We start from the raw sequence: 25,516 nt of genomic DNA on the forward strand, positions 1-25,516 counted from the left end.
TCAATCTATAAACATAGCATAGTAGTAAAATACTGAATGCTACAGTTATGTTATTAGAAAAAGGGACTTGATCACATGTCCAATGCCCATGTTACAATATCAAAGATGAAATAATTTGGATAATAAATGCTGAGGATTTAATACCTTTTGTTGCCTTTCAATAAATCTTGTATTGCATTCTATGCATTGAATGAATTATGCCACCCAAGGAATGATAGAATTTATAAGCTTACCTGTTAAAAAGTAAGCTGAATAGGGGAGCAAGCCTACATATGGAGTGAAAGTTCAAGTCAGGAGAACATATGCACCAGGAAAGGCCTGGCAGGGCATGGCGGTGCTTGAGAGATAAAGGGGCATCCACCCTGGCGTGGGGGGTTGTCAGAGCCTGAGGTGTGGAGGGTGTCCACATGGAGTAGTAGGCAATAGCAGTGATGGAAGATTAGCTATTACAAAGTATTGACATGGGTAACTGTTTCAATACACACGTATGTTCCCTGGATTTGTCTATTTAGAGAGCCTAGAGGGACAAAACCCCAAAAGCAGTAAGTACACTTAATTTTCAGAACTTTGCTTCTAAACACATACTTCCCCAAACAGAAGCAGGGCCACTTAAAGAAATGGCCGACTCCAGAGCTGGAACAAGAAAAATGCAAGGTGACCTTGGAACGTTTTAAGGTGCAAAAAGCAAGAAACTATTCAAAGAATGATGTGGCATGTTAGAGGACAGAGAAGCTAATTCAGAGGAGTCCCAGTGGGCAGACTGGGGACAATTTGAGAATCAAATAGATAATTAGAGAAGCCTAGAATAACCTACTGAATAAAGAGCATCCACAAGTTTATACTGATCATAATAAATAAGTGAATAAATAAATTGAAAGTTTGATGAAGAATGGTGTATTTGCTTAGTTTCAGAGCACCTCTCCACAAAATACTTATTAATTACCAAGGGAAAATGAGTGCTTCACAGTGGAGAATCCTGGCAGGCACCGCCTTAATCAAGTGATCAAAGTAAACACCATCAGTAATGGGATCAAAATCAGAATCATGCACCTCCTGATAGGAAGTGGTGGGAAGAATGTAGCCTCACTTGTTATGTTCCTGCCAAAGATGCATAACTGAATCTAATCATGAGGAAACATTAGCTGGCCCAAATTAAGGAACAGTTTTCAAAAGAGCTGGTCTGTCTTCAAAAGTGTCAATGTCATAGGAGCTCCAAACAGCACCTGTTTCTCAAGTGGACCTTTTTGTCACACAGGACACATTTCAGATGATGAGAAAAATGTGACCAGTGACTGAGGCTTAAGTGGCAGTAAAGTGTCATGCTCTTTCCTGACCTGGAAGGTTGTTGTGTGGTTATGTAGAAAGAAGAATGTCCTTTCTGTAGGAAGCACACGCTAAAGGGCTCAGGGCTGATCAGATCGGCAACTTACTTTCAAGTAGTTCAGGGAAAAAAATTCTTGTAACTTTGCTATATATGATAGCAGATCATATCAAAATTAAAAAAAAAAATTTTGGCTTCTACTCTAATATTGCCTTTATTTTTTATTTTTTTTTATGAAATTTATTGACAAATTGGTTTCCATACAACACCCAGTGCTCATCCCAAAAGGTGCCCTCCTCAATACCCATCACCCACCCTCTCCTCCCTCCCACCCCCCATCAACCCTCAGTTTGTTCTCAGTTTTTAACAGTCTCTTATGCTTTGGCTCTCTCCCATTCTAACCTCTTTTTTTTTTTTTTCCTTCCCCTCCCCCATGGGTTCCTGTTAAGTTTCTCAGGATCCACATAAGAGTGAAACCATATGGTATCTGTCTTTCTCTGTATGGCTTATTTCACTTAGCATCACACTCTCCAGTTCCATCCACGTTGCTACAAAAGGCCATATTTCATTTTTTCTCATTGCCACGTAATATTCCATTGTGTATATAAACCACAATTTCTTTATCCATTCATCAGTTGATGGACATTTAGGCTCTTTCCATAATTTGGCTATTGTTGAGAGTGCTGCTATGAACATTGGGGTACAAGTGGCCCTATGCATCAGTACTCCTGTATCCCTTGGGTAAATTCCTAGCAGTGCTATTGCTGGGTCATAGGGTAGGTCTATTTTTAATTTTCTGAGGAACCTCCACACTGCTTTCCAGAGCGGCTGCACCAATTTGCATTCCCACCAACAGTGCAAGAGGGTTCCCGTTTCTCCACATCCTCTCCAGCATCTATAGTCTCCTGATTTGTTCATTTTGGCCACTCTGACTGGCGTGAGGTGATACCTGAGTGTGGTTTTGATTTGTATTTCCCTGATAAGGAGCGACGCTGAACATCTTTTCATGTGCCTGTTGGCCATCCGGATGTCTTCTTTAGAGAAGTGTCTATTCATGTTTTCTGCCCATTTCTTCACTGGGTTATTTGTTTTTCGGGTGTGGAGTTTGGTGAGCTCTTTATAGATTTTGGATACTAGCCCTTTGTCCGATATGTCATTTGCGAATATCTTTTCCCATTCCGTTGGTTGCCTTTTAGTTTTGTTGGTTGTTTCCTTTGCTGTGCAGAAGCTTTTTATCTTCATAAGGTCCCAGTAATTCACTTTTGTAAAAAAAAATTTTTAAGTAACTAAGAACTAACCTTTTCATAGGGTATCTGCAGAAGATCCAACACCACCGAATGGGCTCCCATATTTTTCAGTAATCGTTGATGTTGATTCCGACACTTTTTATTCTGTACACAGAGTTTACTTAGTCTAATCAAAATCTTGAAAAAGAGGAAAAGCATTAAATATAAAAGATATAATATTAAATATGATACACAAGCACAAATTATTTGCCATGCAAACATAAGCCCATATAAAAATGGTGGACATCTGCTGACCTCCTTCACGATCCGGTAGTTATTACCCCTATTGCTGTCAATCTGAGGCTTCCTTGTTCCATCCTGCACTGGACTTAAAATGCTTGATTCCTAAAACAAACACAAGTATGCATTTTTATCCCATATATAACTTTGTAATAAATAATGAGTATATTATAAAATGTTCTTAAATGTTTCCTTTGTACTTTTTTATCCCATAAAAAGTTCCTTGGTTTGAAAGAGTCATGCATATTACTATTTCCAAATAACCACCAAATTACAAGATAAACAGTATTACTGATAATTAAAGAGTTAAGTTAAAAAGGAAAAGATAATACACATAATATTATCAGTGTATTTCCTTATGCTAAACATATCAGATATATCATTGCTTTATGTTGCCTATAGGAGAAAGAATAGTAAAAATCCAGGGCATAAAATGTGTAATTTCGTCATCAGGGATAAACTGCAGGGAAAAAAAGAGTGAAGAATCATATCATAACAGCTGAAAAACACTGCAGGAATGGAAGGAAAGAACACTTTAACCCAAGAATTCTCTGCCAGGTTACCATGACATCCTTAAGAGTCATGACTTGGGGCCAGCAAAGCATGTAAAAAACCATGAAAATGAAGAAAGGAAAATAAAATTTAAATTAAAAATAATATTCTAAATTAATAAATTAATAAAGCTTCCTAAGCGGTCCCAAAACACCAAAATATTTCATTGTGGCAACAATTATTTGTAGCAGTACAATAAAAACACAAAGATAGGGAGTGACATATTTTAAATATCAACTCTCGTAATCATTAAAGAAAAATAAAATATGTCACAAATAATTTAATAAGTGAACATTTATTAAGACTTCACACATGCCTGGTAACAGACAAAGATGAACGGATCGAAAAGAAATAGAATATGTGGTCCTTCCCACATGAACAGTACAGTCTAATTAGGAAAACTGGGAAAACATGAAAATAAAGATTTGAACTGAGCAGAATTCACTATTCAGAGAGGGAAAGGGAGAAAAACCATAGCTTTAGACAGCTTTATGAAGGAGGTCAAGTTGAAGCCAAGGTCTTGAAAGATGAAACTTATTGAAGTATGAGAGATGTGTGGAGGTAGAGGAGCACTTGTTAAGTGAAGAGGTCACTGCAGCCAAAGGGCTCTGCAGAAAGAACACACAGAATAGTGTATAGAGAAAGGCAAGAACTGTCCGTGCATCCTGTAGAGAGACCAATTAGTAGAGTGGCGCCTGATTACCTTCCTGATTTACAACACATACAAAATGGCACTGGGATGAATGTCACATCCAACTTGTGTCAAACAACACATTGAACTCCTGACTATATTGATGGTGTTGGGTTCACAGTTAGAGGGGACCCCCAATCTAAACCCAGGGAAAAGAAGTGACAAACATATGCAAAGCCAGCCAATGTAATTTCATTTGTCTCCAGCTGTTGTCCAAAGCCGTCTCCATGACAAATCACAAAATTAATGCAAACAAAGAAAGAAAAGAAACAAACAAACAGACAAACCTTTGTGTGCTGGTCAAAGAATTCTGATGATGGGGTGCCTGGGTGGCTCAGTTGGTTAAGCATCCAACTTCAGCTCAGGCCATGATTTCATGGTTCCTGGGTTCAAGCCCCACATCAGGCACTGTGCTGTCAGCTCAGAAACTGGAGTTTGCTTCGGATTCTGTGTCTCCCTCTCTCTCTGCCCCTCCCCCACACTCCCTGGCTCGGTCTCTCTCTCTCTCTCTCTCTCTCTATCTCTCTCTCTCTCAAAAATAAATAAACATTAAAAAAAAAAAGAATTTTGATGAAAGGCTTCAAGTAGGGGAGTGACTCTACCAGTGCAGACCCATCACCACGCCTTAGTAAACCTTGTATTCACCTTTGCTTTTGTCAGGCAAATATTGCCCAAGATGGAGGTTCCCAATCTGAATGCCAACCTTAGCAAATAACCTCTCTTACCATTTTACAGAGGCTATGAACATCTCCTCTTTTCCATCTGCAAATTCCAGTACCATCTACAAACCTATCTTCCCTGCTGGGTCTCAGAGGAAAAAACAAAAACAAAACAAAACTTCTCATGCATGGCTTTTAAAAATTCCATCTCCCCTGCCTCCTCTCCCTGCTTCATCTCTGTTTCCTGTGCGTGAGCAGTTTCTACTCTCTACTGATTCATTCTCACCTCTTTAAAAATATGGCTAAGTTGAGGCTAAACTACCATTTTTAAGTGATATGCCCATCCTTGGAAGAAGTCATGCATCTCAGATTATGGCCCCTACTACATTTCCAAAATAAGGGACGCCTGGGTAGCTCAGTCCATTAAGCTCCAGACTCTTGGTTTCGGCTCAGGTCACCATCTCACGGTTCGGGGGTTCGAGCCCCACATCAGGCTCCATGCTGATGGTGTGGGGCCTGCTTGGAATTCTCTTTCTCTCTATCTCTCTCTGCCCCTCTCCTGCTTGCTCTCTCTCTAAATAAATAAACTTAAAAAAACTTTTTTAAAGAAAAGAATACTCTCTACCACACTGTACTAAAATTGCTTTGTGTGCCAATGACTCATAATTACCAAAACTTTCTTTAGCATTTGATTCTGTAGTTCACTACCATTTTCTTTAAACCCCACTCTCTTTTCTTTATCATGCCGCGATAGTCTTCAAGATTACTTTCTACCTTTCTGACCACCTTATCTCTTTCACTCAATAGTATTATAATTGAGAAAGTAACGGATAGGGAACAAAAGCATTCACAAGGTTGCTGTTGGATTGTAGGATGGTATCACCTGTCTATCTATCCTAGAATAGATAGGTACCAGGAGGGAAAGGAGAGCAGTCCAACCTCCACCACAGGTAAATAAAAGAGAAAAAAGAATGCGAGAGAGACTGTCTACAAGACGTCACTAACTAAATCCTAAAAAGTTGTAGGAGGAAGTGTGAAGCTATATATGTAAGTGAAGCCAGTGCAGAAGAGGGAAGGAGCCCAACTGCTGATATGAATGGAAACCATTTAGATAGAAAAAGACAGGAGGTCAGAGAATGAGACAGAGTTTCTATTTGATAGCAAAAACTATTGATGAGAAATTGAAATTGCGAAAGCTAGAAATATAATTAAATTTCTTTTGTCTCTTAAACGTGGAGGCTGAATTTTTAAAAGGCCATGTTCTTTTTTTTTTCTGGAAGAGAAGAAAATTAAAGACAACCAAGTTTGGGGCGCCTGGGTGGCGCAGTCGGTTAAGCGTCCGACTTCAGCCAGGTCACGATCTCGCGGTCCGTGAGTTCAAGCCCCGCGTCAGGCTCTGGGCTGATGGCTCGGAGCCTGGAGCCTGTTTCCGATTCTGTGTCTCCCTCTCTCTCTGCCCCTCCCCCGTTCATGCTCTGTCTCTCTCTGTCCCAAAAATAAATAAACGTTGGAAAAAAAAAAAAAAAAAGACAACCAAGTTTGTACTACAAACTAGGATTAAGATATTACAAGAGTAAAGAATGACAAATCTCCTAGGGTGGAAAGGAGATCTTTCTGATATATGTCACCTTTATAATAAAAAAAAAAATCAGTTGAAAATACTGGCAAAGCTTTGGCAGGTATATTTAAGTCTATTTTTTCAAACAATGACCTGAAGGAAAAGCAGCTGTCTTGTTTTAAGAAAAGTAATCTCAGGCAAAATGTACTACATTACAAATCTATGCTCTTTAGTTCAGCCTGGGAGAAGACACAGACAATGCTAAACTCCCTAAGTATGGGAATTATGAAGAATAATTATTTTAATTTAAAATTGCCAGCAGTCAACAAAAGGAGGCAGCACTAGAGAATTCAAAATCAACCCCTTTTAATTTCAGAAAATAATTCAGTGTAATTAAATGGAACAAAAATATTAACCCAGAGAACATCTGGATGATTCCAAAGCAGATCAGGGGAATTTAAAAAACATGGAAATTGTATAATTACAGTCACATTTGAGTTTTTTAATTTTGATGCCAAAATGCTCTAAGTCAAGGTATTCCAAAAGTTTTCCTCCAGAAAGGGCAGAAATTGATTATACATTTTAAATCCTATATAACGTTGATCTTAGGTTAGTGGCCAACTCTACAAATCCCTGCCTTCATTCTAGTAAACAAAATATTAGTAAGCTACAAAAGGTAGAAATGTAACTTATGCAGAGCCCCAAAGCTAAGTAGGCTCACATTAAGAACAGAGCCATGCGCATAGTAGATACCCCAATTACCCTTTTGGCAACAGTGATGAAAAATAAAAATGGCTCTCCAAAAGTATTTGCACTTTACTATAATTATTTCCTATCATCTAGAAGAATTTGAATTTATTTCCTCTAATGGAATATGGGAAACTGCTTAATTCAGTGATTTTATAGAGGAAGGTAGATTTTTAATTGCATAGCATACACTGTAACATAAAGCAGTACATTCAGAAACAATATAGCAAGAATAGTCTAGAAGGATCTAGACATTTCTAGAAGAGTCTAGGAATTGGATGGAGAGCAAGGTTCTAGGCAGAGACTCAAAGAGTGAATACTTAAACAAATACTGGTTCTGAATAGAGCTAACCCCCAAAATTTATCTTGCATCAGTCAAGGAAATGCTTTTATATCAATAGCAAAAATCATAAAGGGAAATAATTTTATATGAACTATATGATGAGTTAAATATTGGCACTAGTTAATGGGAATCTGGCTCCTTAATTTCCACAAGGGCAATCATGCTTGTAAAACAACAACAACAACAACAACAACAACAACAACAACAACAACAAAAACCTTCCAAATCCTACTATGTAGAACTGCCTGCATCTGCAGCTGCATTATTAAAATAGCTCAGTGCATGTCTTCTCTTTGTTCCCACCCCAGTGAAGTTACAGGATGTCCTTCCTCAGCAATGTTGTCAAGTCAGCAAGACTGCAAAGCATTCTGCTCACCATCTGTATCCCTAGCCTTCTCTTCCTGTAACCATTATTCAACTGAATCAGTGGCATCATTTACCAGTCACCATCCTCCCAACTTCAGAAGTCAAATGCCTTCCTTCTCCCTTCCCAGATTCTTCCAAAGCATGGGGAAAAAAATCTAATAATCAATATTTTTTATTATAGTTTAGTTTAAAGCCCTTCATAATATACGTCACCTTCCTCAGACAACTGAATGATAACCTCACTGTGGGATGGCATTTTTTTCTCCCTCCCATCTAAGAGTAATGTCATATACCAGTCATTTAGGAAGACTTCTAGAGGGTTGCAGATCCCTAAAATCACTCTAGATCTACGTATCTGACCTTGGATGTAAAGCTAATTTGGACAATTATGGGGTCATGGTTGACAGTTTCTGCTTCTGGTTGACATGTAAGGCTGCTTGAAGACTTGGCCCAAGATCTACAGTTTGCAGAAGAGATGGTGTCCACCATCACTGGCAGATAACTTCCCTTCAGACTTCCTTCAACTCAAATCCAAATACTTTCCCTTCTAGAGGGTAAAAACATATTCCTAACCTTACCCCAAACCCATTTCCTTTCCCTTTGTCCCAAGACAAATACAATATGGACTCATTTGACAGCATTTTAATTAGTATTTGATGATGTTTAATCAGATGTCCTAGAAAACATCCCAAATCTCCTTGGCCATCTATATCTCTGATAAATAAGGTACCAAAAGAGGGTGTTCCACTAGAGGGCACTGGAGGGAATTTAGGAAAACAGGGAATAAATGGATGACAGGTCTTTTCAATGTAAATTCATAGTTGTTTTCATAAAAATGCATCAGGAACCCATTACAGTATAGCAATATATAACACTTTTTACAATACTGTATTTATACTATAATACTTTTTAATATAATCCTCACCAGTGATATAAAACATAGAAAGGACAGGCAACCCTTTTGTCAACAGGGTGACACAGAATAACAAAGCACAGTACAGGAAATGAAAACAGCAATATAATAGAGTCCTTAGAGACTGTGTCTGATACCTGAGATGCTGTGTAAAAGAAGCTTCCCTAGAAACAATCATATCACAACACTCCCTGATGTAGCTGTGAGAAGGGGGATGTACACACAGAATGCAAAGGAAAGCCATCAGCACCTTCTTTTAGACTCACTCTTTAGCAAGCAAGCGTTACAGAAATGTTAGTGCCTGGTCCAATGACATCTGCTCTAATGTGAATGAATCAACTTCTATCATATTCTTATAAGCTACTTGCTGAGGAAAAGAAACCATATAAAAACTTAGAATTCTCACTAACAACTTACATGAAATTGCGAACAAATGGCAAAGTGAAAAAAAAATAGCAAGACAAGAACTGTTCTCTATAACAAGAAGGGAAATACTAAGTTTATCCTAAAACAGCATTAATTTTAAATGTAGGCCAAAAGACAAGAAGGGAAAAGACTCTTATAGTAGAAGTAATTCAAAGAAACAAACTCAGGGGATGTAAGCATTACATTCAAGAATTTGCATTATAACCAAATGGAATGAGGATGTATAAAAGTAGCATTTGGCTCAAAACCAAAAATTCATTTTTGGATGGGTATCTTGTGAAAGGACTTATTTTTGTGGCACTCACCTAAGTAATCACCTTCAGTAGCATTTGCTCAGAGGCAAAGACAGGATATGTAATGTTATATAAACAAATGAAATAAATATACAACAAGGTCTGTGGCAAAATTCTAAAAATGGAGATAAGAAAACAAATTCCAGAAAAGGAAAATTCAGGAAAGCATGCCCTGAAATCAATGGACAAAAGTTCTTAATGCAAATGCCACAGTGTCCTTCATTGGGCAGGACATGTAGGAAGGTTCTGTCTAAAGCACATGGACTCCATCTGTACCAAGCCATGAAGGTTAGAAATTGTACCCATTGCTTTTGTCAAGAGTTAGTCAATCAGAAGTTTTGCTGAAGAAACAAAGTTTATGTAGAACTATTTTCCTGCTGTGCAGAATCAAAGTACTAGCACTTGGAAAAGCACAATTTTCTTTCAAGATATCCTTCTAGAGGGATCTGCCTCCTTGCCTCCTTGCTTATCAGAGAAAAAAGATCAGAAGCAGTAGGCAAAGAATGGAAACCAGTTTTTGCTTTTAAAGAATAATAGCATATGGAGGTAATAGAAAAACCATGAGATGAGAAAGGTGTGCCCAGAGAGAAATAGAGAAAAAACAATGGAGGGAAGGGAGAAAAAGGAAGGAGAGAAGACAGGAAGGATTTAAATTCATTCTCTCACTAAGATAAATCTGCAAATGAAAATTCAAATACCTATGAGGAAAGTTGATGCTAAGAGAACAAAAATCCTTAATAATGAGAGTGTATCATTCTCAGTGAAATGCAAAATCTTCAAGGACTTATGTTTAAAATAATCATAGAGATAAAGTGAGGAATAATGTCTCTCACACCACATGCACTCCTCTGCGGTTACCACATGCCCAGGATGACTCCATAGCATCCCTTAGCATAGAGAAAGAATAGTTTTATTGGGCAAGGGGGAAAGCACAAGCCAAGTGTCAGCAAGAAAGGCACGTGTCCCCCATCCTTCCATCACCCCCCGTAGGGGCTGGGTACTATCCCAAACAGCAGCATGGGTCTAGATTTCTGAGCAACTGCTCCTACTCCACCTTGTAGTAACTTCTTATGGGGCAAGTGTGAGAGCAAATCTACCAATGAAGGTGCACACTAACATCTTGGGCACTAGGCTGTCTGGATTTAGGCGCCCACTGTTTATAGGAATGTATCAGGAACACCACCTAGGAGTCCATAGAGATTGGACAGTTCTGGCTGAGGACTGGAAGCCATAGTTCTGCCCATCAGAAGCTGAACTGGGTACAGACACTCAAAAGAGAAGACACTGCCTCCCACACTCCCTACTCTGACCTCCAAAACAGTCCAGCCAGCTTGTTGTCTGGAAATCCAGGGATATTTTTCAGTTAATTCTGTTCCTTACATTACACATCCATTAAAAGAATAGAAAATTATGAAATTAAATGGGCAGATATAAATCTAGAATGCATGGATGTGAAGGGCAATCCTGACTTAACCCCTTTGAATATGTTTTTCTGAATTAATCCCTCTTTCCTATGTTTAGAATTCGACACATATTTGAATGTGATGAATTAGTAATACTACTGATATTTGGCAACTTGTTCTATTCTAGCCTTTAATCTTTCAACAAGGAGAGTATAGTCTTCTAATGCCCTGGAAAATAAGTTTAATAAAAGAAAATATAACATACAACAGGTAATAAAACTCATAGCTGCTAAGGACCAAATCCACCCCATCCTCTGCCCTATTTATAAGAGAATCAACTACAATAATAGGAGAGTTTGGGATCATATGCTGAGATTTGTTAGTATTAGTAGATGGATTGTCAATTCACATTTCTTGCCCAAGGTAAAGGTGTCTTACCATTAAGAAAAAAAAACACCTTTTATGTTATGTTATAAGAAACATTTTTTATTACTAAGATGAAGAACCACGTTTAAAAATAAAGAATCACATTAATGTTATCTGGTCTTCTGATATCTAAGCAGGCACAAAGACCCTTATGAGCCATTTTAAAACAATGCTAATCATTCTGTGTTTAGAGCCTTTGTAAAGATTTACTGAACAACAAAGGATTATTATCTGTTTTGGCCTGCTAGAGTGCATGCTGCCTGCTACTGGCTGTTTCCATTGATATTGTGACATATTTCACCCTGTTGACAATAAATTGTCACGAGCTTTGACAGTCGGTTCATTGCAAAGCATAGCTTATTTGGCTGTGTATGTTAGTAACTTTGTAGTTTCTCACTTTTTTCTCCTTGTATTAGTCTATTATAAATGCAAAACTCTCCTGTCTTTGCAATCTACCCACCTATGTATATATATTTCTACCCCTGCTGCCCTAATTCATACGTGTATAACCTCACACCTCAATTTAAGCAAGAGGCTCCTACTTGGTCCCCACCTTTAGTCCCTTGTTCTGCCAGACTAAACTTTCCAAGATAGTATACTCACCTCCGAACCCAAGAATTTTCAGAGGCTCCCGGTTTCCAGACACTTCAAATACAGACCACTTATTCCTGTTGAACTCTGCTTCTCTTGCTACTATTCTTTAATCTATTAGCTAATTAAGTGTTCCCAACCCTTGAAAATAGTGTAGCCTTCTCCAAGTCCTCAGGCCCACGGTGACTCCTCCCTCATTTTTACAAGCACAGTTCAGTATTTAATCATGCATTTTGTCACACTGTTTTGCACACGTTCGTTCTTTGAGGACAAGAGCCATATCTTGAACATTAGTTCTGATTGCAGATATTGAATTTCAAGGAGGGAAATGAGAAGTTTAGGTGTGTACAAAGGCTTACATAGGCATGATGGGGAAGAAATTGAAATTACACTTTAAGCAGAATGTTCAAAAGAAGGATTTTGCTCTAGAGAGGCACAACAGTAATCCAACAGAGACAGTTCAGATATGGTCCACATTGCCTCAAACCTACATCAGTAAACAGATATTAAAAGGACAAATGTATGGTCTCAAAATAAAGAAGAGTTTGAAGAGTTTAAAGAAAACTTAAGAACTGTCCAATATGACAAAGCAGAAGTGTGGAGAAACCCCTCCAAGTACAACATCTAAAAGTGATAGATAAAACCTTTTAAATATCCCATTTTGGAAAAAAAAATCCTTTTTTAGTAAAAATTAAAAAAAGGAAGTAAATAGAGGCCAGAAAACATAAAAATTCATCAAAATTTCCAAGCAGTAGTCAACCACTGGATTCAAACAGGACTGGCCCTCAGGGCATCTGTCCATGTCTTATAACCTGGAGACTGAGTTTAAATATGTCTCACTCACACAATGGAAAGCAAACAAAGCCTGAATCCCAAGGAAGACAGGAGTTCTGATTAGAGACCCTGCCTTCAAACCAGGAATCCTTAGAGGAGATATCCAGAATAATAAACCAGGAAAAGATGTGGCCCAAAGAAGAACAAAGGGATACCTGACTTAGCCTTGGCTTGGTCAAAACCAAAAAAAAAAAAGAATTCTCCTGAGCTCCTGCATACAAAGACAAGCCCATTTTCACTTAAGATTTGTGACTAGAGGGGCACCTGAGTGGCTCAGTAGGTTGGGCATCGAACTTCAGCTCAGGTCATGATCTCACAGTTTGTGAGTTTGAGCCCTGCATCTGGCTCTGTGCTGACAGCTCAGAGCCTGGAGCCTATTTCAGATTCTGTGTCTCCCTCTCTCTCTGTCCTTCCCCTGCTCATGCTCTGTCTCTCTCTGTCTCAAAAATAAATAAAACATTTAAAAAAGTTATAAAAAAAAAAAAGATTTGTGACTAGAATTCCCACTATTAAAGGGCCCTCAAAGGTCCAAAGCCAAAAAGATTATTTAATACAGTTACAAAAAATAAAGCAACCTAAAGTGCCTCACAGAAGCAAATGAAATTTTCTCTAGATTAAACATAACCCTCAGAGGAATTACACATATAAAGTTCCATAGGATATGAGTTCATAATAAATTTTTTAAATTACTAAATATCTAAGTAAACACATTCCCATGGACTCCTGCAAGAGTAGCAAACTTAAAACTGCAAATAACCCTCCTATTACAAAACAGCTACATCCTAGATAAAGAACCTATTTGAAGTACATTTCTGGGCTCACAGAAAAGGAGAACTCCAAAACCCCATCTTCCATCTACTGGGGAAAAAAAAAAAAAGAAAGGAAGAAAAGTAAAGAAGTAACCTGAAACCAAATCAGAACTCTAAGCTTCAAGGCAACATGATAAGGTTTCCTGAAGGTAAATGCCAATGCTAGCAACATAGATGAAGTCAGTTCTAACAAGTGTCAAATTTGGAGAACTAAACCTGAGACTCCTGCCTTCAGACAGATGTGGGAGAAGAAAGCATCGTGGTCTCACGCCAGCAGCGACCCCTGGCATCAGGTCAAGGCAATCACAAATACAAATATTCAGGAGGAAAATATGCCCAATTTCAACCTCCATGCCCGAAGTCGAAAACATAAGAGCTCAAATCCCACACTCGAATGTTGACAGCAGCATGATTCGTAACTGCCCCAAACTGGAAGCAACCAAGATGTCCTTCAATAGGTGAATGGATAAACTGTTGTCAATCCAACAATGGGGTGTTATTCAGTGATAAAAAGAAATGAGCTAGCAAGTTACAAAAGGGCATAAAAGAACCTCAAATGTGTACTGCTAAATGAAAGAAGCCAGTCTCCAAAAACCGTATGTTGTGCGATTCCAACCATACGACATTCTGGAGAAGGCAAAAAAATAAAGACAGTAAAGAGATCGGTGGTTTCCCGGACTCGGGGTTTCACAAGGGAAGAACAAACAGGTGGAGCACAGAGGATTTTTAGGGCAGTGAAGCTATTCCGTGTGATACCATGTGTGACGTTTTGCATTTGTCAAAAGCCATAGAATTGTACAATATAAATAGTAAAACCTAAAGTAAACTTATGGGCTTTAATTAATAGTAATGTATCCATATTGGCTTATCGAAGAATAAATGTGCCATATTAATGACAATATGACCATGGGGGAAGTATATGGGAATTTACTGTACTCTGTGCACAGTTTTTCTCTAAATCTAAAACTGCTCTAAAAAAGTCTATTAAAAAAAAAAGGTATGAGCTCATAATCAAAGATGACCAAATATATGAGGAAACAGGCAACATGAGTGAGAATCATAAAAAAATACCCAAGGTATTCTGATCCTGGAATTATTATACACAGTCTAAAAAATAGCCATATGGAATCACAAAAATTAGCAAGCAACAAAAGATGATCAAAAATGACCAAAAGGATTGTTTTAAAAATCAAATTGCAAGTATGAAAAAATATAATGACTGAAGTTACAAACTCAGTAGGTGGACTGCAGATAAGACATATTTAAAGAGCGACTTATATGAGTCTAAAAAAATTATTCCAATTCAGCACAAAGTCCCAGGTAGGGAAAACATGAAAAGGAAATTAACAGATATTGAAGCAATCATAAATTTTAACATACACTTAATCAGTTTCAGAATTAAAGCACCACTATTCAACAGACAGCAACTTTTCAACAGTACCAACGGAAGCCTGAAGACATGAAATATTATCATCAGAAGTGGGAGAAAATATCTTTCAACCGATAAATGGTGTTTTCCCAGAAAAAACTAATTTTAAATGTATAGGCATCAAATAAAATAGCCTTAAAACATGTCAACTAGGGGCACCTAGGTGGCTCAGTTGGTTAAGTGTCTGACTCTTGATTTCGGCTCAGGTCATGATCTCATGGTTTGTGAGTTCAAGCCCCACATCAGGCTCTGCACTGACACTACAGAGTCTGCTTGGGATTCTCTCTCTCCTTCTCTCTCTGTCCTCTCCTGCTTGTGTGCATGGACTCTCTCTCTCTCCCTCAAAATAAACACATAAACATTAAAAAAGTTTTTAAAACATGTCAACTATACACAAATTTTTTTAAAAAGTTAAGTGGAAGAAAACCAAGCAAACAAAAATAGCCTTAAAACATACAAAGTAAAAATTAATAAAACTACAGGAAAAAATTCATAAACATACTATTGTAGTGGAAATGTCAACAAATCTCTCTCAATTATGGATATGTCAAGAAAACAAAAATATTAGTAAGTAGATAAATGATTCAAACACAAGAAGCTTGGGGCACCTGGGTGGCTGGGTTGGTTAAGCGTCCGACTTCAGCTCAGGTCATGATCTCATGGTGCGTGAGTTCAAGCCCTACAGTGGCTCTGTGCTGACAGCCCCGAACCTGGAGCTTGCTTTGGATTCTGTGTCTCCCTCTCTCTCTCTGCCCTTCCCCCACTCACACTCTGTCTTTCTCTGTCTCTCAAAAATAAACATTAAGAAAAATTTTAAACACAATAAGCTTGACTTACTACCCATATACAAGGAACCCTATGCCTGTTCACATTCGTCTCAAGCCCACATAAAACATTTACAAAACCTGATGGTATATAATAGGCCAAAAAGCAAGTCTCAACAAATTTTGGATAACTGATGGCATCAGAACCACGTTCTCTTGCCACAAGTTAATTAATTAAGAATTCAATAACAAAAAGGGATAAATTTCGTCTAGACATTTGGAAATTTAAGAACTCATTTCCAAGTAATTCTGGGAGAAAGAAGAAGTCATAATGGAAATTTTAAAATATCTAATATTGAACAATAATATAAATGGCATTTGTCAAAATTTGTGGAATGCAGTTCCTTAGAAGGAAATTATACCATTAAATTTTTTAAAATCTGAAACATAAAAGGTTATAGCAGAATAAATATAACAAAATAACAAACCAAAAGCTCAACAAAGCCAAAAATGGATTCACTAAAAAGGATGATCAAAATATGTGCAATGCTGGTAAGATGACACATGACATTGTACGTTTGTCAGAACCCACAGAAGTATACAACACAAATAGTGAAATCAAAAGGGGCAAAAGAAAAATTTAACACAAGTAAACAATATCAGGAATAAAAAAGGGGTCTGAAGCTAAAGAGATAGAAGAAATGTTAAAAGATAATGAAAGAATATCAATAAATTTAGGCCAATAAATTTGAAAACGAAAGCATATGGCCAGAAAAATAAAACAAACTGACCCAAAATAGAAAATTTGAATTAATTTATATCCATTAAAGAAATTGAATCAGTAGTTAAAATCTTCCCACAAACTAAATCCAAGGCCGAGGCAGATTCACAGATAAGCTTTGTCAAACATTTACAGAATAGGGCTCAGTCAGTTAAGTGTCTGACCTCAGCTCAGGTCATGATCTCATGGTTTGTGAGTTCAAGCCCCACATCAGGATCCATGCTGACAGCGTGGAGCCTGCTTGGAATTCTCTCTCTATCCTTCTCTCTCTGCCTCCCTCTCACTCATGCTCGCTCTCTCTCTCAAAATAAATAAACTATAAAAAATATTTTTAAAAACATTTATGGAATAGATATCTAATCATATGCACAGAAAGGATTAGATCTTGCAACTCACTTTATTATGATATCAGTCTAACCTTGCTAGTGACACTTGACAGGAACAGTACAAGGAAGGAAAATTACAGGCCAGTCTCACTGACAACATAGATGTTAAATCCTAAACAAAATCTTAGCAAACTGGATCTAGCAATGTAAAAATTATCACCAAGATATATTTATTTTAGAATGCAAGGTTACTATGGTAGAAGCTCTATTTATGAGTCATGCTATTAAAATTAGCAGTGCCTGGGTGGCTCAGTCAATTAAGCATTCGACTCTTGATTTTGGCTCAGGTCATGATCTCATGGTTTGTGAGATCAAACCCCACAAGCCCCACAGCGGGGTCTGCGCTGACAGCAGGGAGCCTGCTTGGGATTCTCTCTCTCCTCTCTTTCTGCCCCTCCCCCTTGTGCTCTCTTTCTCTCTCAAAATAAATAAAAATAAACATTTTTTTAAAAAATTAGCAGGTTAGGGGAGGATGGGTGAAATAGGTGATGGGGATGAAGGAGTGCACTTGTGATAAGCACTGGCTGATGTATGGAAGTGTCGAATCACTATATCGTGCACCTGAAACTAACATTACACTATATGTTAAGTAACTAGAACTTCAATGAAAACTTTTTAAAAATTAGCAGATTAAGATTACAGAAAAAGAACATAATCTTGATAAATGTTTACACCGTATTTAATTAAAGCCAATAACCATTCATGGTAAAAATTAGCAAACTAGAAATAGAAGGGGATCTCTATAATTGATAAAGGGTATCTACAAAACAAATGGATAATAAACATTATGTTCAACAGTGAAATATTAAAATTATTCCCTTAAAGATCAGAAGCAAGACAAGGATAGCAAGACATTATCTTTTCAACATTATACTGGAAAAATCTTACCAATACAACAAAGTAAGAGAAAAAGAAATAACAGATGAAAAGATTGTATGCAAGTTTGAACTTATAGGATAGGATAATCATGACTTGCAGTCAAAAATATTTTTAGCCTTGGGGCGCCTGGGTGGCTCAGTCAGTTAAGCGTCCAACTTCGGCTCAGGTCATGATCTCTCAGTCCGTGAGTTCGAGCCCTGCGTTGGGCTCTGTGCTGACAGCTCAGAGCCTGGAGATTCTGTGTCTTCAGATTCTGTGTCTCCCTCTCTCTCTGCCCTCTCCCGCTCGCACTCTGTCTCTCTCTCAAAAATAAATAAATACTAAAAAAAAATTTTTTTAAATATTTTTAGCCTCAGTAGTAGGTATACATGGATTGGTAGGACCTAACTTGCCCATACAAAATTTAACCTAATCTAAAATGGAAGTGGAAGTGAAATGGCCAATAAGCATATGAAAATAGGCTCAACCTCATGAGTAATGCCAGCAAAATCACAACAGAGAAAATGTGTCAATGCACCCAATTGTCAGAAATGGAAAAAGCGTAAAAACCAGCAGTTATGAGGATAAGGAACTCTCATATATTGCTGGAGGGAGTGTCACTCGGTCTTTGGAAAACAACTGGCATTATTTGGTAAAAATAAACGCACTAGATGTTTTACACCTAAATATATATCCTGAAGTCTCTTTTTTAATTTTTTTTAATTTGAGGATAGTTGACACACAATGTTACATCAGTTTACGTGTGCAACATAGCGATTCAACTTCTCTCTATATTATGATACCAAGTGTAGCTACCATCTGTCACCACACCACACTATTACATTATCATTGACTATATCCCCTGTACTATGCCTTTTATTCCGGTGACTTATTCCTTCCCTAACTGGAAACCTAGATCTCCTATCCTTCATCCATTTTGCCCATCCCCTCTTTCTCCCTCAGTTTATTCTCTGTACTTACAGATCTGATTCTGCTTTTTGTTTGTGTGTTCATTGGTTTTATTTTAGATTCCACATATGAATGAAATCATGTGGTTTTTATCTTTCTCAGTCCAACCTATTTCACTTGGCATAATGCTAAGTCCATCCATGCTGTTGCAAATGGCACAATCTCATTCTTTTTTTTGGCTGTGTAATATTCGTGTGTGTGTGTGTGTGTGTGTGTGTGTGTGTGTACACATACATACACCACATCTTTGTATCTATTCATCTATCAATGGACACTTAGGTTGCGTCCACATCATGGCTACTGTAAATAATGCTGCAATAAAAGTAAGGGTGCATATATTGTATATATCTTTTTGAATTAGTGTTTTAATTTTCATTGGGTAAATACCCACTGGTGCAATGATTGGATTATATGGTATTTTTATTTTTAATTTCTTGAGGAACCTCCATACTGTTTTCCACAGTGGCTGTACCAATTAACATTGCTACCAACAGTTCACAAGGGTTCCTTTTTCTCCACATCCTTGTCAACACTTATTTCTTGTCTTTTTGATTTTTGGCTATTTTGACACATGTAAGGCAATATCTCATTGTGGTTTCAAATTGCATTTCCCTGATGATAAGTGATGTTGAGCATCTTATCATGCTGTTCATCTGTATGTCTTCTTTGGAAAAATGTCTACTTATGTTCTCTGCCCATTTTTTAAGTAGATTTCTTTTTTATTTAGAGAGAGAGAAAGAGTACGAGAAGGAGGAAGGGACAAGGGAGAGAGAGAGGGAGGGGGATGGAGAGAGAGAGGAAGAGAGAATCTTAAGCAGGCTCCATGCTCAGCACAAAGTCGGACATGGGGTTCAATCCCATGACCCTGGGATCATGACCTGAGCCAAAATCAAGAGTCAGATGCACAACTGACTTAGCTGCCCAGGCACCCTGGTCCTCTGCCCACCTTTAATTGGATTATTCAGTTTTTTTGGTGCTGAGTTGTATAAGTTCTTTATGTATTTTGGATATTAGCCTCTTAACAGATATATCATTTGCAAATATTTTCCATTCAGTAGGTTGCCTTTGTGTTTTGTTGATGGTTTCCTGTGCCATTTAAAAGCTTTTTATTTGGGAGCACCTGGGTAGCTCAGTTGGTTGAGTGTCTGAGTTCTTGATTTCAGCTCAGGTCATGATCCCAGGGTCGTGGGATTGAGCACCATGTTGGGCTCTACACTGAGCCTACTTAATATTCTCTCTCTCTCCTTCTGCCCGTCTCCCCTGCTCATTCTCTCTCTCTCTCTCTCTCTCTCTCTCTCTCTCTCTCTCTCTCTCAAATAAAAGTAAATATAAAAGCATTTAAAAAATAAATATAAGCCTTTATTTTGATATAATCCCAGTAGTTTATTTTTGCTTTTGTTTCCTTGTTTTAGGAGACATATGTAGAAAAATATCTACAGCCAATGTCAAAGAAATTACTGCCTGTGTTTTCCTGTAAGATTTTTATAGTTTCAGGTCTCACATCTAAGTCTTTAATTGGAAGAGTCTCTTAAACATGTGCATCGGGTGACATACAAAAGTTTTCAAAATAGCATTTCTTTTGGTAGCAAATTTTCTTTAAAAACGCTAGAACTTTAAAGAATGAAAATGTCCACCAACAGTTAACTAGATAAACATGTGCATAAAATGTAATGCGCATTCTAATATATATTAGAAAAAAATCAATGGGTTACAGCTATATATAAACAAGGATGGAGGACAAAAATATACCCAAAACAGACTAAATGAAATATTTTTCATATTTTTTTGTTTTATTTATTTTTTGAGAGGGAGTTTGTGTGTGTGCATGAAAAGGGGAGGGGCAGAAAGAGAATCTCAAGCAGGCTTCATGCCCAGTGTGGAGCCCCATGTAGGGCTCCAACTCATAGATTATGAGATCATGACCTGAGCTGAAATCAAGAGTCAGACACTGAAACAACTGAGCCACCCAAATGCCCCATGTTCCAGAAATACAAATATGTGTGATAAAACCATTAAGAAAAGCAAGGGAATAATCATAAACTCATGAGAATGATTTCTTCTGGGATATGGGGAGGGACTGCAGGGACTCCTTACTGGTAATATTCTATTTCTTAAACTACGTGTTCATTTCAGTAGAATGTGCTACCTCAAGAGCTACTGAATTTGCCATCACAGAAGGGTGGTTTGGTTTTAAGAAATATCTCATGTGAGGTATTCAGAGAGAAAATAAATATCACACAGGAATTGGACTTGATACCCCTATGAGTATATTTTAACCCTAAGATTTCATAATTCGATATCCATCATAGTCAACAGCACGATATGCTGTACATAAAAACCAATAATAATTATAAGAAGCATTCACTGACTACTGACTTTGGCAGATGCTGTCGGTTGTTCTTTCTTGATAGTAGATTTCATTTTTGTTCTACTATCTATCCTTTCCCACTGTAATTTAGGGGAGGGTATCCTGGAGATTGAGGATCATCTATTACTTAGTCTGAATTAATCTTGTAATCCATTGGTTTAGAGGTAAACATGTGCCCTGCTTTGGTCAAGTAGACATGAGATAGAACCTACTAAGGGATGCCTGGAAAAGGTTTTCTTGCTCCTAAACAGGAGACTCAGAAATGCATGAAAATCATAGATACCCCTTCCTGGTGTTGTCACGCAGGGGCATAATGTCTAGGACGCTGCTGCCATGATGCAACCATGAAAAGACCAGTCTCAAAATTAAGTCTATTTGTGAATAATTACCACACTGAGAAATGAATGAATTAAAGCTGGAGCCTTACTTCTTGACGTGTTGGTAGATAACATGTCACCTTATTGTTTATATTTTCCCACCGGAGTCCTATTCACTGACACACCTTGTGCACAGCTTGCTCACTTAATCTTCACAGTATTTCCATGAGCTAAGTGCCATTATTGTGTCCACTGAATAGACTATTAAAAAAACACTTAGGGAATTAAAATAAGTTGCCCAAAGTCACACGTATACTTGGTGACAAATTCTAGGGTATCTGACCTCAAAACCCATGCTCTCAATGCCCTATGCATTCAAGGCCATCTTTCTGTGTCTGTAAGGGCTGAGAAGAAAATCCTGATAGACGGGAGTGTTCCATTATCTGTTCACATGTTTTTTCAGGTGTGAGTCAGTGGCGCTGGAGCAGCAGTGTCGGCAGCAACCAAAGAAGCTTCTTGACCTCTGAATCGTAGCTACGACTGTTTGACCTTGAAATCAATAGTCCAGGGGCAGCCTCCGAAGCGTACGCCTCCAGACTTTTCAAAAATACAACTGCTTGTATTAAATCACTTCCTGCTTCAAGTGCCTAAAATTATCACCATTTTCTGAACTGATAAATCCTGTACTCAACAAATAAATAAATAAATTCCAGCTTCATGACTTATATTCGTCTGAAATCCCTAGAAAAATAGATTTATAACCACACGGAATGCAGTTTTATTTTGAAGGCATCCTCAATCAAACACCTTCTCCTTTCTTACATCAAAACATTGCTTATTAAACTGAGAAGGGGGTACCATGGATATTCACTACGATAGAGGGTCTTTCTCTACTTCTTTCAGTAATTAGGAACTTAAACTTCAGACCAGTGACTCACATCTTTCATGGAACATCTCACCTATACTCTTAACTGATTTTTTGCAAACTTTTACAAAGAGCATAATGCTTTTATCTCTGGTTTAGAGCTGTTCTTTAAAAATCCAATGTTCTGGAAGGGGAAGCAACGTTTTGTTTATTCTCCAGAACATGTACAAATTATGTATTTGCAAAAGGAAGAGGTATTCCAACCTTGTGAAAGCATAATACATCTCTTATTACCTTTAAGTATTATATCAGAAAGTGCAGTCTTACATTAAAGAGCCTGGAATGTACCATCAGAAAGACCCAGGTTAAAATCTCAGCTGAGTCACGCAGAGCTGCCTAATAGTGACAAAATCCTTGGGTTTTCTGAGCTCCAGCTGACTCATCCTTAGAAATGTGATCTAACTCTCTCCAAAGTTTGTTGTAACATACAAAATGAGATACCGTATATGAAAATGTCTGCTTTAAGACTTGATGTATAGCAGGTACTAAATAAATACGAAATGTCCTCTTATTTCTTAAATATGCTATGGAAGAACTCTACTTCAACAACAACAACAAATCTGGTCATGAAAGAAATTTATATGGAGTAGAAATTCTACATTCCAGTAACTTCCATTATAAAATCATAGAAAAAGGTGCTAACAGATTCAGTCAAAAGTTTTGTGCAGATTAGTGGTAAGTAGTCCTGAGACAAGGAACCCACCAGAGGAACTTCCCTTTCCACATGTTGAGGACTCAAATTATTTCCCATTCCATCTTCACCTTTCACTACACAATACTTTGGGTATTCCAACAAACAGAGAAGCTGTGGTAGGCAAACCCTACCTAAATAGTCTACATTCCTACAGATTAAAAAACAACTAAATAAAACACTAGATAGGCATTTAAGAAATAATATCTTATCAATTATGATGTTGGCATCGGTCTGCTAAGTGTTACCATTAAAATACAGTTTTAAAAAATTTAGATGGTTATTTAGTATTTAGTGAAATGTGAAAACAGCAACTAATTAACCCACTGAAAACTAAAACCTATACAACAGAAGACATAGGACCACCATCTTACCACTCTTTAGAGCAAATGCAGAATTTTGCTATTTTCATGCTGTCACTAAAGCAGATTGTTCCAGTTAGCTATTTTTATGTATTATATAAGGATATGCAATAAAGAAAGGAATAAGTTACAGGTTGGCAGTAAACAGCCACAGTGAATGGTGGTGACATAACTTCACCTCTTTATTCAAGTCTATGCTTACGACCCACTCCTTCTTTGTCCATCTCACTCCATCCTATTGTCCTGATTCCTGGACTGTCGGATGTATCGTGAAAAGGAGAGAGAGTGAAAAAGTGGGCAAATGAGCTAAGAAGTGATAGCAATTGGAGAGAACTAATTCCAAAATACAGGTGTAGGGAGTTAACTGATTTGGCAAATAAAAAGTTGATGCAGTATTACTCAGAATAAAATTTTTCTTTATGAACAACTTTGGCTAGATGGCATATGACTTAAGAAATTGAAAAACCATTATTTCCAAAAATATATTGCAAACGAACCTCAATTGGCTCTTCACCACCTTTTACTTGACTTTCACCCATTTCTCCATTCTCATAGCTGCTGCTCTTCTCAACCCATAACTCAGATTTTTCTACAGTGAGTCGAAGCTGGTCTAGATCCGCCTTGATCTGCTTGTAGTTATCTACATCTTGATTGGACACCAGCAATTGCACCTGGAAACAGAAAACTCTGAACCCTTAATGTACTTAAGGAAATTCCTTCATTCCTATTTCAATTATGTCAAAAATCCCAGGTCTTTTAAGCTGTTCCTCAGTTGAAGTTTCATGTTTCTAGAATATTTGTGGATATTTTAGATGTATATTGAGCATGAAAACTTACCTGGAGGTATCTGTGAACACTAAGCCAATATATAAAGAATTATAAATTTTTAAAAAGTGAGTCCTAGCAAAGTGCTAAGGAGTAATGTAAAATAAAAGATACCTCAACTCTAGTTTCACTGCTAAAGTTTATTTCTCCAAGAGTCTATGTGATTGAAAAGAGGTAGAAATACAAAAATAAATGGAAGAAAATTCTGATACAGTCTAAACCTCATGGTATAAACTTTGATTTTATTATAATTTATGTGTATTATATGACATATCCAAATATATGCATTATTATGTCTATTTGTTTAGTCTTGGAATTATTTCATATTTTAATAGATTCTTATAAAACTTCCTAATGAAGATCAGCCCTTTATTAAATAAAATAAATATTAGTGAAACACATGTAAGCACTTAGGTATTATTCATGAATAGTCTCAAGATTGATGTCATTCAGATGACAAAGAAAAAGATTAGATCCAAAACAGTTCCTTTCTTTCACCTGTATACATTTTGTCCTATCCAAATTTATCAGTAAAGTCTGGGGCCAAAATAATAGCTGGCAATAAGATTCCTAATATGGTATTACCCCCCAGCACCTTCCTAAATCTTTGTGCCTGTCATTTACATTAAAGATATTAACTGAAAATCACTCATGGGGAACTCTTTCTAAAATAGATCATGTCTTGGCTTAAGACAAGGCCACATCTATCTTTAAAAATAGAAAGCATCTCCAGGAAAAGCCTCACAGTCTCATTAACTCTGCAACCATGAGGTCAGGTTGGATGTTACAGACAACATTTTCGGAGCTTCCGCTCTGGCACCATTGAGGGGCTACTCAATCTTACCTGTTTAAATGCCTGTAAAACTTCGGCTCTCTGGCTAAAGTGCTTGAACAGTAGTTGCAGGGCCCCTGATAGCAGAGGCGGGTAGTCGTGCATGATCAGATGAATGAGGACCCGTAAAAATGTCCTGCCTCCTTCATCATCAAGTTGAACTGGATTTTTCTCCTTTCTATAAAACCAACAATAATTCTACAATAGCTTATATTTACATAAAATCTATTCATAAGTGGTATTCAAATTATGTATACATTCTCAGAGCTATATATTCCTTTCCTCCCCAAAAAACTGGAAAATAAAAAGCAAAATAATTTTACACTTTTCTTCCCCCCTCATGTAACTGATCAAGAAACAAAGCACAAAGAAAAGCCTGTGTATGTGTCCACGAAAAGCAGGGGTGACCAACCCTCCAAATATGTCCGAGATGGAGGGGGGTTCCCAGAACGGAAGACTTTTCAGAGCTCGTACTGGGAAGGTACGAGGCCGACCAGGATGAGTTGCTCACTTCGACATAGACAAAGGCTAGAAATCTAAATCGATCCAAA

The 25,516-nt window shown here is 37.5% G+C and overlaps 1 protein-coding gene across 4 annotated transcripts in view; it reads right to left on the minus strand.

The window, feature by feature from the left end:
- Positions 1-25,516, minus strand: part of ITPR2 (inositol 1,4,5-trisphosphate receptor type 2) — a 515,671-nt gene that overhangs the window by 281,442 nt on the left and 208,713 nt on the right. For all 4 annotated transcript variants that reach the window (XM_047864958.1, XM_047864957.1, XM_047864956.1 and 1 more), the window contains 4 exons: positions 24,978-25,143; positions 23,806-23,979; positions 2,863-2,952; positions 2,620-2,745 (listed from right to left, as the gene is read on the minus strand). In XM_047864958.1, the coding sequence (XP_047720914.1) occupies positions 2,620-2,745; positions 2,863-2,952; positions 23,806-23,979; positions 24,978-25,143 (556 nt within the window). The remainder of the gene's footprint in view (positions 1-2,619; positions 2,746-2,862; positions 2,953-23,805; positions 23,980-24,977; positions 25,144-25,516) is intronic.

Source organism: Prionailurus viverrinus, chromosome B4 (genome assembly GCF_022837055.1).
Source record: "Prionailurus viverrinus isolate Anna chromosome B4, UM_Priviv_1.0, whole genome shotgun sequence".
NCBI classification, from domain to species: Eukaryota; Metazoa; Chordata; class Mammalia; order Carnivora; family Felidae; genus Prionailurus; species Prionailurus viverrinus.